Below are 12,900 nucleotides of genomic sequence, written 5' to 3' on the forward strand. Positions count from 1 at the left end.
GATCAGCTGGTCTATATCATCCTGTAATCTAAAGCTATCTTTCTCATTATTTTATATTAAATTTTTTATAATTTTAGTCATCTGAAAACTTACTGGTCAACTCTCCTACATTATAGTATAACTCATTTATATATACCACAACCATCAATGGTCCCAACACTGATCCCAGCCGGACCCCACTGGACACAGACTCCAGTAATAAAAACACTGCTCGACCACCACCCTCTGCTACTTAACCTATTGTGGATCCAATTAATCAAATTCCCTTGGATCCTATTGGCCCTTACCTTCTCCATCAGTCTCCCATGCAGGACCTTATCAAAAGCCTTGTTGAAGTCCAAGTTGACTACATCCAAAGCATTTGCCTGCATCTCCACATCTGATCACTTCTCAGAAAAATTAAATCAAGTTGGTCAGACATGTCCTGAAGAAGGGTTTTTGTCCGAAACGTCAATTTTCCTGCTTCTCGGATGCTGACCTGCTGTGCTTTTCCAGCACCACTCTAATCTTGACTCTAATCTCCAGCATCTGCAGTATCCACTTCTGCCCAGACATGCCCTCCCACTAACAAAACCATGTTGTCTGTTTTTGATCTATCCCAATCTTTTCATCTCCATATTTAAGGATGGTTGTAGTGGAGTTGGAGATGGTTCACTATAGTGGTCCCTGGGATGAAGAGGTTGTCCTTTTTAAAAAAAATTTATTCACTCATAGGATATGGGCATCACTGGCTGGCCAGCATTTATTGCCTGTTTCTAATTGCCCCTTGAGAAGGTGGTGGTGAGCTGCCTGCTTGAACCACTGTTGTACAAATGCAATAGGTGCATTCACAATGCCCTCAGGGAGGAAATTCCAAGATTTTGACCCAGCGACAGAGAAGGAACGACACTATATTTCCAATTCGTGATGATGAGTGGCATGGAGGGGAACTTGCTGGTGGTGGTGTTCCCAGGTATCTGCTGTCCTTATCCTTCTAGATGGAAGTGGTTGTGGATTTAGAAGATGCTGTCTAAGGATCTTTGGCAATGAGAAGTTCAATTAGATTATATTCTTTGGAGTTTAGAAGAAAAAGGTTATCTCCTTGACACACACAGGATTCTGAAGGCATCTGAAAAGAGTAGATACCGAGAGGTTGTTCGTCCTGGCTTGGGAATCTACAACAGAGGAGTACGGCCTTAGAGGAGAAAGTGAGGACTGCAGATGCTGGAGATCAGAGCTGAAAATGTGTTGCTGGAAAAGCGCAGCAGGTCAGGCAGCATCCAAAGAGCAGGAGAATCGACGTTTCGGGCATGAGCCCTTCGTCAGGAATGCCTCATTCCTGACGAAGGGCTCATGCCCGAAACGTCGATTCTCCTGCTCTTTGGATGCTACCTGACCTGCTGCGCTTTTCCAGCAACACACTTTCAGCACAGCCTTAGGACAAGGGATTAACCATTTATGATGGGAATGAAAAGAAATTTCTGCAGATGGTTGTGAATTTCTTTTGCTTTCTTTAACTTGGGGGATTGTGAATTTTGAGGTTTTTAAAGCTGGCATAGTCAAAACTTTGACCTTGAAAAGAAAAGAAATATGGTGAAGAGTGGAATTGAGGTAGAGGATTGACTATAATCTTACTGAATGGTAGGCAGTGTTGAGGGGCCAAATGATTGATTCTTGCTCTGTGTATGTTTTCTATAATGTACTCCAGCATCTCTGTCCTCCCTGCAACCTAGACTTTTGTGCAACTCTGATCATATTTGCTCTAATATTTGTGATAGTGCCTTCAACTGCTTTGACCTAAAACTCTAAAAATTCTCTATTTGCAACTTCTAAGATGTTCCTTCAAATGTTTGACCAAGATTTCTGACATCTGTTCCAACAATTCCCTTTATGACTCTGCGGTAGAGGTTGTTTGAAAATGCTCCCATGAATCAGCTTGTAATGTTTTACTCCATTAAAAGCACTATTTAAATGCAAGCTGTCATACTTGATGATTGTAGATTTGTTATTGTGGAAGGGTGAAGCGAGCTTTGGGATGTCATATGATTAAGCCAGTGGGACACAGTGCCATTGGATGTACTTTGGGAATGATCCCTCGAGAGACATCTGATTTACAACATCACCATATGCCTTTGATCATATGACAACTCCAGGAACATTCAGAGTGAACACTCTCCTATCAGATACTCTTGAGATAGTAACTATTCAGGGAAAGTGATGGCCTAGTGGCATTATCACTGGACTCAGGTAATTTTTTTTTTAGATTAGACTTACAGTGTGGAAACAGGCCCTTCGGCCCAACAAGTCCACACCGACCCGCCGAAGCGAAACCCACCCATACCCCTACATTACCCCTTACCTAACACTACGGGCAATTTAGCATGGCCAATTCACCTCACCCGCACATCTTTGGACTGTGGGAGGAAACCGGAGCACCCGGAGGAAACCCACGCAGACACGGGGAGAACGTGCAAACTCCACACAGTCAGTCGCCTGAGTCGGGAATTGAACCCGGGTCTTCAGGCGCTGTGAGGCAGCAATGTTCGGGAGACCTGGGTTTGATTCCAGCCACAGCAGATAGTGGACTTTGAATTCAATAAATTTAAAATATCTACAATTAAGAGCCTAACGATCATCGTCAATCCATCATTGATTGTTGGGAAAAATCCACTTCTTTTGTTTGAGAAGGAAATTGCCATCCTTACCTGTCCTAGACTACTTGTGACTCCTGACTCACAGAAACATGGTTGACTGTTACTGCTCTCTGTGCAATTCGGGATGGGCAATAGCCATTGATGCCCTCATCCCATGAATGAATTATCAAACAAAGGTGCTTTTCCTGTTGCTACTCACACTACTGCCAAAATTGATTACAGTTGGAATTGGAAAGCTCTTCTATTCTCGATGTCATTGAATATTGTTTGGAAGGACTTAAGAAGTAAGTTTCCATTATTGTCATGAATGCCACTAAGTTTGGCTTCATGCCAATGAGTGGTTGTGGTCAGGTATGTGGGTAAGGTGAACGCTAATGTGGCACTGTCTCACAGGACCATCTTCTCACCACTTTGGGGGAAGGTGGGAATCTGAAGGTTTTGAATGGTGTGGCGGTTACAGGGGGAGTGGGAGAAGAACTGTGAATGGAGGAGGAGCTGTGAGTTATGGGGTGGCAGGGGGTTTGGGGCGCTCCATGCACCCCAGAGTACAAGCCCCCATCACACAAACCCCACCCCACCCTTTCAGGAAAAAACCCTCAACGCAAAACCTACCTCCACCATTTCAGGGAACAATGCCCCTCAACACAAAACCCACTCACATTATTTCAGGGAACAACGGGGGGGCATGGTGGCATAGTGGCATAGTGGTTAGCACTGCTGCCTCACAGCGCCAGAGACCTGGGTTCAATTCCCGATTCAGGTGACTGTGTGGAGTTTGCACATTCTCCCTGTGTCTGTGTGGGTTTCCTCTGGGTGCTCCGGTTTCCTCCCACAGTCCAAAGATGTGCGGGTCAGGTGAATTGGCCATTCTAAATTGCCCGTAGTGTTAGGTGCAGGGATAAACGTAGGGGAATGGGTCTGGGTGGGTTGCTCTTCGGCGGGTCGGTGTAGACTTGTTGGGCCGAAGGGCCTGTTTTCACACTCTAAGTAATCTAATCTAAAAAACCCTCCCCAACACACCCCAGGGTGAAGGCTGTGTGTTTGATGAGAATAGATATTGCCTGACATGGGGGTGGGGGGTGGGGTTGGGATTGTGAGGTGTGGGGAGGTTCCAGTGCTTGTGGGGCTGGGGGGGGGTGGGTTGTGAGACGAGTGTGTTTGTTGGGGTGGGTGTTCCCTCAGCTGGGGGGGGGGGCAGGGAAGGTTCCCTGTATTGGGCATGGGGCATATTTGTTGTGGGGGAGAATGGGGTGTTTCCTGAGATGGTGGGAGTGGGGTTTGTATTGTGGGGTGTTGTAACCTGGGGGGGGGGTGTGGTGGTGGTGGGGTTTGTGTTGTTGGGGAGGTTGTTCCCTGAGATGGTGGGGGCGGGGTTTGTGTCTGCTCTGGGGGCGGGGTTTGTGTCTGCTCTGGGGGCGGGGTTTGTAACCGCTCTGGGGGCGGGGTTTGTGGTCTGTGCTAGGGGCGGGGTTTGTGTCAGGACCGGGGGCGGGGTTTGCTCTCAGCTGTGAGGAATGTGTGAGCTGTGGGTGTGGTTTGCTCCAAGCTGTTGTTTCTCTCCGGAAGGCCTTTCCGTGACACCGGGGGGAGCTGATTGTCAGCGGACGCTGTTGCTGAGGGAATCCTGCAGCTGCAGCTGGAGAGTGTACGATGTAGGCGGCTTCCTCAGACCGATAGCCCGGAGTTCGCGGTCGTTTAACCCTCTGTCCGTGTCCCCGCCTCCCGGACATTGCCCTTCACCCCCGGGATAACCTCCGCCCTCCACCTCAGGGATATCCACCCACTCCCCGGGACACCGCCTCTCTCCCCCTTCTCTGGGGGACATTACCCACCGCCCCCCAGGGCCAACCCGTCCTCCTGGACACCCCCTCCCCCTCTTCCCATCTCCCCTACCCCCTCCCCTCCTCCCCCATCTCCCCCTCACCCCCTCTCCCCATCTCCCCCTCTCCCCATCTCCCCCTCTCTCTCCCCATCTCCCCCTCCCCTACCCCCTACCCTCCTCCCCCTCACCCCCTCACCCCCTCTCCCCCTCTCCCCCCTTCCCCCCTCCCCCTCCCCCCCCTCTCTCCCCCCCCTCTCCCCCCCCTCCCCCCCTCTCCCCCCCTCTCCCCCCCTCTCCCCCCCTCTCCCCCCTCACCCCCTCCCCCCTCACCCCCTCCCCCCTCACCCCCTCCCCCTCACCCCCTCCCCCACTCCCCCTCACCCCCTCCCCCCCCCCATCCCCTCCCCCTCACCCCCTCCCCCCCCATCCCCTCAGTGAGGGGTATTCAGTAAACACTGCAGTATCATAGAAACAGACTCTTTGGTCCAACTCATCCGTGCCAACCGAATATCCAAACCATTTGCCAGTGCTTGCCCATATCCCTCGAAACCCTTTCAATTCATATACCTATCCAGATACCTTTTAAATAATGTAATTGTACCAGCTACCTCCACTTCCTCTGGCAGCTTACTCCATACGTGCACCACCCTCTGCATGAAAAAGATGCCCCTTAGGTCCTTTTGTATTTTTCCCCTCTTTCCCTAAACCTATGCCCTCTAGTTCTGGATTCCCCCACCCCAGGGAAAAGACCTTGTTTATTTATCCTATCCATGCCCCCCATGATTTTATAAACCTCTATAAGGTCACCCCTCAGCCTCTGATGCTCCAGGGAAAACAACCGCAGCCTATTCAGCCTCTCCCTATAGCTCAAACTCTCCAATTCTGGCAAAATCCTTGTAAATCTTTTCCGAACCTTTTCAAGTTTCACAACATCCTCACGGTTCTGAGGGGATGTGAGGGTAAAAACATTCATTCTGACTGGCCAGTGCATCAAGTGGGAATCCATGCGTAACAGTGGCTGTGCAGACATAGTCAGATTCAATTTCACTGCCCCATATGGGTCGAACAGCCTGTCATTTCTTGGGTCACGAGCTCGTCTTGGGAAATTGATCAGTTGATAAATGTCCGTAATTCATGAGGAAATAAAAAAACAACAGTTGAATTTGAGAGTTTGAGGGAGGGGTGTATTGTTTGGAGGTACTGGGAATTTTGGTAATTATCTTTTGCTTATGTGGGTCTAGAAAGTAGTACAAAGATTAAAATGACAATGATACTTCCAATCTCTGCTTTTGCAGATCGATGGAGCCCAGCAAAGTAAAGAAGTGGGCAAGTCGGAAACGGCCCCATGTGGAGCATATGGTGGACCTCTCGGAGATGAACCTCCCCATTCCTGACGAGATCGAGAAACTTTTCAACAAGAGATTCACCTTCCAGAAGCTTGCTGATCAACCCTGGTGTCTGGCTGGCGTTGGGGAGGTTAGTACAAAGGAATCTGAGAGGCTGCAGGCTCTGAAGGAGTCCCTTAACGATGTGAAGAACCAGTTGAGTGACAAGGAACTGGAAAAGTGGCATGAGCACACGGCCTTCACCAACCGGGCAGGGAAGGTCATCCCGGTGGTACGGAGCACTATGAATGCTGAACTGTGCACGCAGGCCTGGTGCAAGTTTCATGAGATCCTGTGCACATTTCCCTTGCTTCCATTTGAGGCACTCCAGAATGGGGAGCTGAACTCTGTGCACCTCTGCGAGGCCCCTGGGGCCTTCATTGCCAGTCTGAACCACTACCTCAAGTCTCACCGCATCCCATGCGACTGGAATTGGATCGCCAATACCCTCAACCCCTACCACGAAGGCAATGACACTGGCATGATGATAATGGATGACCGGCTGATTGCTGCGACACTGCCCTGGTGGTATTTTGGTCCTGATAACACAGGGGACATCATGGCCCACGAATGTCTTCAGGGGTTAAAGGAATTAACTCAGAACATGAAGGTCCACCTGGTGACAGCAGATGGGAGCTTTGATTGCCAGGACAACCCTGGAGAGCAGGAAACTCTGGTATCTCCCTTGCACTACTGTGAGACCATTGCAGCCTTGATGCTCCTCAGCCCGAAGGGCTCCTTTGTGTTGAAGATGTTCACCCTGTTTGAGCGCTGCTCAGTCTGCCTGCTTTACCTGCTCAACTGCTGCTTTCGAGAAGTTAGTGTCTTTAAGCCAGGCACCAGCAAGTCAGGAAACTCTGAAGTCTATGTGGTCTGCCTTGAGTATAAGGGCAAGGATGCCGTGGGAAGGTACCTTGATCAGCTGGGGATGAGCTTTGGGCCGGACGTCGTCCAGAAGTCTGACCTCATCCGAACTGCTGTTCCGGAGTCTTTCCTAAAACAGCTGGAGGAATGTTGCTTTTTCTTTCACAAGTGTCAGACAGACACGATCAGGGAGAACCTTCTGCTATTTGGGAAGATGGGTACCGAGGAGGTCAAGGCGATGGAGGAGAAGCGGGACTGCGCTGCCGACTTCTACCTGCGGCGGTTCCAGTTGCGCCGCGTGGCCCGAGAGGACTGGCTGGTGAAGAGGTCACAGGCTGGGTGGAGCTTGGCCGGCCGGTTATCTGCACACAAGAAGAAGAAACTGCACTCCGGCTCTTACAACGACAGGATGGATCTGGCTGGGCTGGCCTGGCAGGAAAGGATGAGTAAGAGCCCCCTCGGCCCTGAGGTGAACCAGCACTGCACTGCCACCCGGGAGACTGACTGCGCCCTGAGGGATTCACAGGGTGGTACTGACTGCCAGTCCTGGTACATCCTGGAAGGCAGGAGGCTCAGCAGGCTGGTCAGCTCTCCGTTCTGTGACGTGGAGCTCCAGCGGATAATGGAGGAGGCAGCGTTGGAATGCGGGGCAGCACGCGGCACCGTCACGCTCCCTTGTGACTCGTGCAGTGTCTATTCTGAAGAGCTGGTGCTGTCTGAACTTGCCGCCCTGATGGCGGAGCAGCGGCCGGGGGGATTCTGTGACCACCGTGGTCAGCTGGTGGATTGCCTTGTGATGATGAGGCTGCAGCAGTTCCCAACCCCGAAGAAGATGAACGGCTTCCAGCTCCGCTACTGGAATGCCACTTCCCCGCTTCCCACTCGCTGCACTGTTCTTCATGATGGAGAGCTCTCGTACCAGCAGTGTCTACTCGATTCTGTGCTCCATGCAATTGAGGACTGTCGAGATGGGGGTGCGCTCATCCTCCCCATTCTCTCGTCCTTCACCCGCTTTACAGCTGGCCTGCTGTTTGTGCTGCAGCACTGCTTCCGAGCGCTGGACTTTGTTTGCCCTACCTCGTCGGATGCCCTCGGAACCCTGGCTGTCTTGCTGTGTGCTGGCTTTCGTCGCCCGCCCGCTGACGTCACGGCGTTCCTGGCCAGGCTGAGTGAGCGCGTGCGTCAGCTCCAAGACTGCGAGCCAGACCAGCCGCTGCAGGTCCTGCAGTTTGTGCCAATGGAACTGCTGCTCAGGGGAAACCTGCCGAGATTCCTTGACGTGCTCAACACTGCCATCTTGAAACAGAGGCTTCACTTGCTTACCTGGAGCACAACGTAAACCAGCGCTATCCCATTCGTAGGCTGGAGCTGTCACGTATTGTCCTCCCTCACTGGAGTCACAACCAGCACTGTCTCCAACTCATGGGCAGCCGTTCGATAGCTCTTGAGGATAGAGATTCCCGTTGGCTATCTCAATCAGCCCTGTACGAGCAGTGCAGCGAGTAAGCACTAGATGTACTCCATCGAGGTTCATTCCTCTCAATGTAGTCATTGCTCCGATAACCAGCTGAAGTGTCGGGGAATGTTGTTACAGTCTCACTTTGAAACTGTGATCAGTTCAGTGCCTTGTAGTTACTTTGGACAGAGTTATGGCATGTTGCTGACAGAGCCACTGAGGACTCTATGCCACAGTGAGGGGGAGGGCCATGGATTATTAATGGAGTTCAAACTCATTCAAATTATTCCTTCCCACTGGGCGATTCATGTTCTTAAACACTGACCAGCTTGCCTCAGATGTAACCTGCGTGAAAGGTTTGTAGCAGTGATTCCCTGAGAGCTTACCAGCATCTTCATTGTTGGTCACTGCACACTTTATAAAATTAATTTTGAGGTTATTACTGAGACCTTGGTCCACAGCTGTGTTTCTTTTTAATGCAGTTTGAGATAATCACTGCTGCCTTTTGTCTTATTTTCCTGTCCTTGACACACTCGCTTTGTTGTAATGGGGTCAGGCTCTGCCCTATACCACACAAGAGTGAAGGTGCACCATGAGTATATAGAAAACCTGACACCATTCATACAAGCAGAACCTCCAGTAGTGGTGGGATTGCTACCCCTTGGCATCGAGTGTTGTGTTTGGGGGCCAGTGTACAAGGGAAACCTGGTGACTGCTACGAGTTGTGTGTTGCTGAGAGGGAGAGAGAGCTGTTCTCCCCTGCCCTGTGGATGCTCAATTCCCCTCTTCCAACAATTTGTTGAAATCGCTAACCACAGATGTTGTGGCCTCTGCTTTAGAATTTGGCTAGCTATAAGGAGACAGTGTTTCCCAGGTCACACAGAGACTGGTGAGTTAGAATTGGCCTGGTAACCACCTATTTTATGTCTGACTGCGTTTCACATGAATGTTTCCCTCTGCCTTGTCTTTCAGCATTTGCCACTAGCCTGCTCTTGTGGCCATTTATTGAGCTGCCTCAATAAATGGCCGATGGAATATGTCAGTGTCAGCTGTGGAACCAGACTGCACTCTGTGTGTTCTCTGCCCATTCCTCTCCCCTCCTTGCTGACAGTCCTTTCTATCTGTCTGCTGTGTATCCATTGTAAAGCTGCCATCTTCTAAAACAATCTCTACGCTCCTTTGGACAAACAGCAAACCTCTGGGTCTATTGGCCTGACCGGAACGCCCTGTTCCTAAAGGCGTTCACACTTCTCTCCCTCCAGGAACATGCAGCTCCGAACAGGATTCTGTCGTACACTGGGCCTAAAACACCCCCCTCGATACCTGAAGGGACAGTAATCACGCTACGGTCAGGGGCCCTGTTTGTGGAACTGCAGCATGATGGAAGAGAACAGGACAATAATGAAAAGACAGTTTAAAGTTTGACGGATGAGCAGTGATCTGATCTGTTGTCAACTGTTCCTTTATTATGTGTAGATGGAAATAAGGAATCCCTTAAGGAACCGATGAGGTCTTTTCCCCATGATTGTCTGCACATCTGCTTCACTAGTTGCAATTTCCAGGCCTTTTTGAAGGTGTTGACTTTCTGTAAGTTACATTGCCACAAACCCCAGCACCTTGCTTTTCCAGCACCTGAGCTACATGTTCATTCACCCTGTGTCAAATTGTTGGTGATCAGTTTTTTTTGTTTTAAACTCCATTCTTTGGGCTCAGTGCTGAGGAGGTGAGAATTATGGGCACGCATCTTAGGGATTTAGGTCGTGCTGACCCATTGCTTTCTGTAATGGAATTGGTTCCCGCTCTCCTTCTCATATACAGACAGTGCAGAGCAAGAGTGAGCTGCTACATTTAATTTTTTTGTGTATTTAAATTGTATAAATTGTATATTTTAGAGCAGAAGTATCTTTGTGTTTTGATCCCATCATAACATGGTTGGAACAATCGGTGGCTAGTCACAACAGTGAACATAACAGAAGGGTCAGCCAAGGCAAGGCACTCTATTTCAATTTTTGCAGCATCTTTCTGATTCTTGATCGCGTCTCCCCTTGATTTTGAATTGCCAGCACTGAACCTGTAATAACTCTGCCGAAGAAGAGCTGGGGTGCTGAATTTGTCAGCTGGTTATTTTGTGGCTGTGCATGTTATGTGCATTTACATAATCCTATATAGTGCATCAATGGATTTGGAGGCGTCACAGTTTTTCCCCATTGCAGTCCAGATGTGTTGTAAAGGTTGCCTGAAGGAGTATCTCTGACGCACTAAAGTGTGAGATTGTAGGATGTTGTTTGCCTGAAGTGTAATGAGCTTTGTTCTTATTAAATCCAGAAAAGGTAAACCACTCACAGCAGGGTTTGGTAGTTGTACAGTTAATATAAATATCCCAGAGACCGGACATAGGAGGCCATACAGGCTGCCATGTCGGTATTGGCTGTTAGAATCAAATAGATTAGCCCCAGTCCCCTGCTTTAACCAATTACATTTAATCTGTTTGCAAACTCCAAGACTCCTGAAGTTTAAATAGACAATGTTCTTATAAAGAATTCAATTTTTTTTATTAACAAACCTTTGCTCCAAGAAAACAAAGGCTAGTTACTGGACCAAAAGCAATTACAGACAATTATGGGAGTGGAATGGCCTGAAAAGTAAACTTTTTTTTAATGTCTGTTTATTTATGACGCAGGATTGAAATTATGCATTTCATTTTGTTACAGAGGAATTGAGAAATGAAACAGGAATGAATCATGACTTTCTTTTGTACCTGATTTCCAATTTGATATTGATTTAGTTAGAATTCAGATTGAAATCAAATAAGACCAACAATTTATGTTTGAGATAAATAAATTCAAATACTTTTTTTGTTTAAGGATCAATTAAAGGTCTTCAAACCAGACAAGATGTGTCTTTGTTCTTGGGGCTGTCCCATTATCTGCTTAAAAATGAAAGTACTTTGGTGAATATTGTTCTGGTCACATCTGCTGTGAAGTGAAAATATTTCCCCCTTAGACACTCCCAGGATGGGATAGCATGGGTTTAGGTATAGAGCAGAGTTTTCTCTACTCTTTTAAACTGAAGAGCAATCGAATCTGTTATATTCCCCCTTCAAAAACTCCCAGGGCAGGTACAACAGGAGGTTAAATGCAGAGTGAAACTCTCTACTCTTTTAAACTGAAAGTAAAACTTCATTCCCACAGTTGCAAATGTGTTGCTGGTCAAAGCACAGCAGGCTAGGCAGCATCTCAGGAATAGAGAATTCGACGTTTCGAGCATAAGCCCTTCATCAGGAATAAGAGAGAGAGAGAGCCAAGCAGGCTAAGATAAAGGGTAGGGAGGAGGGACTAGGGGGAGGGGCGATGGAGGTGGGATAGGTGGAAGGAGGTCAAGGTGAGGGTGACCTTGCGCCCACACCTCCACACTCACTTCCCTCCAAGGCCCCAAGGGATCCTTCCATATCCGCCACAAGTTCACCTGTACCTCCACACACATCATCTATTGCATCCGCTGCACCCGATGTGGCCTCCTCTATATTGGTGAAACAGGCCGCTTACTTGCGGAACGCTTCAGAGAACACCTCCGGGCCGCCCGAACCAACCAACCCAATCACCCCGTGGCTCAACACTTTAACTCTCCCTCCCACTCCACCGAGGACATGCAGGTCCTTGGACTCCTCCACCGGCAGAACACAACAACACGACGGCTGGAGGAGGAGCGCCTCATCTTCCGCCTGGGAACCCTCCAACCACAAGGTATGAATTCAGATTTCTCCAGTTTCCTCATTTCCCCTCCCCCCACCTTGTCTCAGTCGGTTCCCTCAACTCAGCACCGCCCTCCTAACCTGCAATCCTCTTCCTGACCTCTCCGCCCCCACCCCACTCCGGCCTATCACCCTCACCTTGACCTCCTTCCACCTATCCCACCTCCATCGCCCCTCCCCCTAGTCCCTCCTCCCTACCCTTTATCTTAGCCTGCTTGGCTCTCTCTCTCTCTTATTCCTGATGAAGGGCTTATGCTCGAAACGTCGAATTCTCTATTCCTGAGATGCTGCCTGGCCTGCTGTGCTTTGACCAGCAACACATTTGCAGCTGTGATCTCCAGCATCTGCAGACCTCATTTTTTTTTCATTCCCACAGTCTCTGTCAAAAACTCACAGGTCATGTTTAGGATGGGGTCATCTACAGAGTAAAGCTACCTTGTCTCTCAAACTGAAACCAAAAGTTTGTCTATACTTTTAAACTGAAATTAAATCATCCTCAACTTGTTTAAATTTAAAGAAATGCTCTTATTTTAAACTAAAAGTTACAAAGTAAAGCTATACTTGGGCGGCACGGGGGCTCAGTGGTTAGCACTGCTGCCTCAAAGCACCAGGGTCCCAAGTTCGATTCCAGCCTCTGGTGATTGTATGGAGTTTGCACATTCTCCAGGTATTCTGGTTTCTTCCCACAGTCCAAAGTTGTGCAGGTCAGGTGAATTGGCCATGTTAAATTGCCCATAGTGTTAGGTGCATTAGTCAGAGGGGAAATGGGTCTGGGGGGTTACTCTTCGGAGGGTCGGTGTGGACTAGTTGGGCTGAAGGGCCTGTTTCCACACTGTAGGGAATTTAATCTAATCTTTCTCTATCAAACACTCCCAGGGCAGGGACTAGAGGAAAGATGCCTCTACTTTTTCAAACTGAAAGTACAACATCTTCAACAGGGCATGTATGGCATGGTGTTAGATACAGAGTAAAGCTGTCTCTACACTATC

General features: G+C 49.0%; 1 protein-coding gene across 2 annotated transcripts; it reads left to right on the plus strand.

Moving 5' to 3' along the window:
• The first annotated feature begins 4,191 nt into the window (after window positions 1-4,191).
• Window positions 4,192-10,969, plus strand: cmtr2 (cap methyltransferase 2). 2 transcript variants are annotated; one of them, XM_060838298.1, is made up of 2 exons: window positions 4,192-4,285; window positions 5,751-10,969. In XM_060838298.1, exon 2 carries the CDS (start codon window positions 5,755-5,757, stop codon window positions 8,041-8,043), a length of 2,289 nt encoding a protein of 762 aa, XP_060694281.1. In that variant the 5' UTR covers window positions 4,192-4,285; window positions 5,751-5,754; the 3' UTR covers window positions 8,044-10,969. The 2 variants fall into 2 exon arrangements, with proteins under 2 accessions (XP_060694281.1, XP_060694283.1); XM_060838300.1 differs by having other exon boundaries at window positions 4,192-4,278.
• The last annotated feature ends 1,931 nt before the right edge of the window (window positions 10,970-12,900 follow it).

This window comes from Hemiscyllium ocellatum, chromosome 17, assembly GCF_020745735.1.
Source record: "Hemiscyllium ocellatum isolate sHemOce1 chromosome 17, sHemOce1.pat.X.cur, whole genome shotgun sequence".
Taxonomy (NCBI): Eukaryota; Metazoa; Chordata; class Chondrichthyes; order Orectolobiformes; family Hemiscylliidae; genus Hemiscyllium; species Hemiscyllium ocellatum.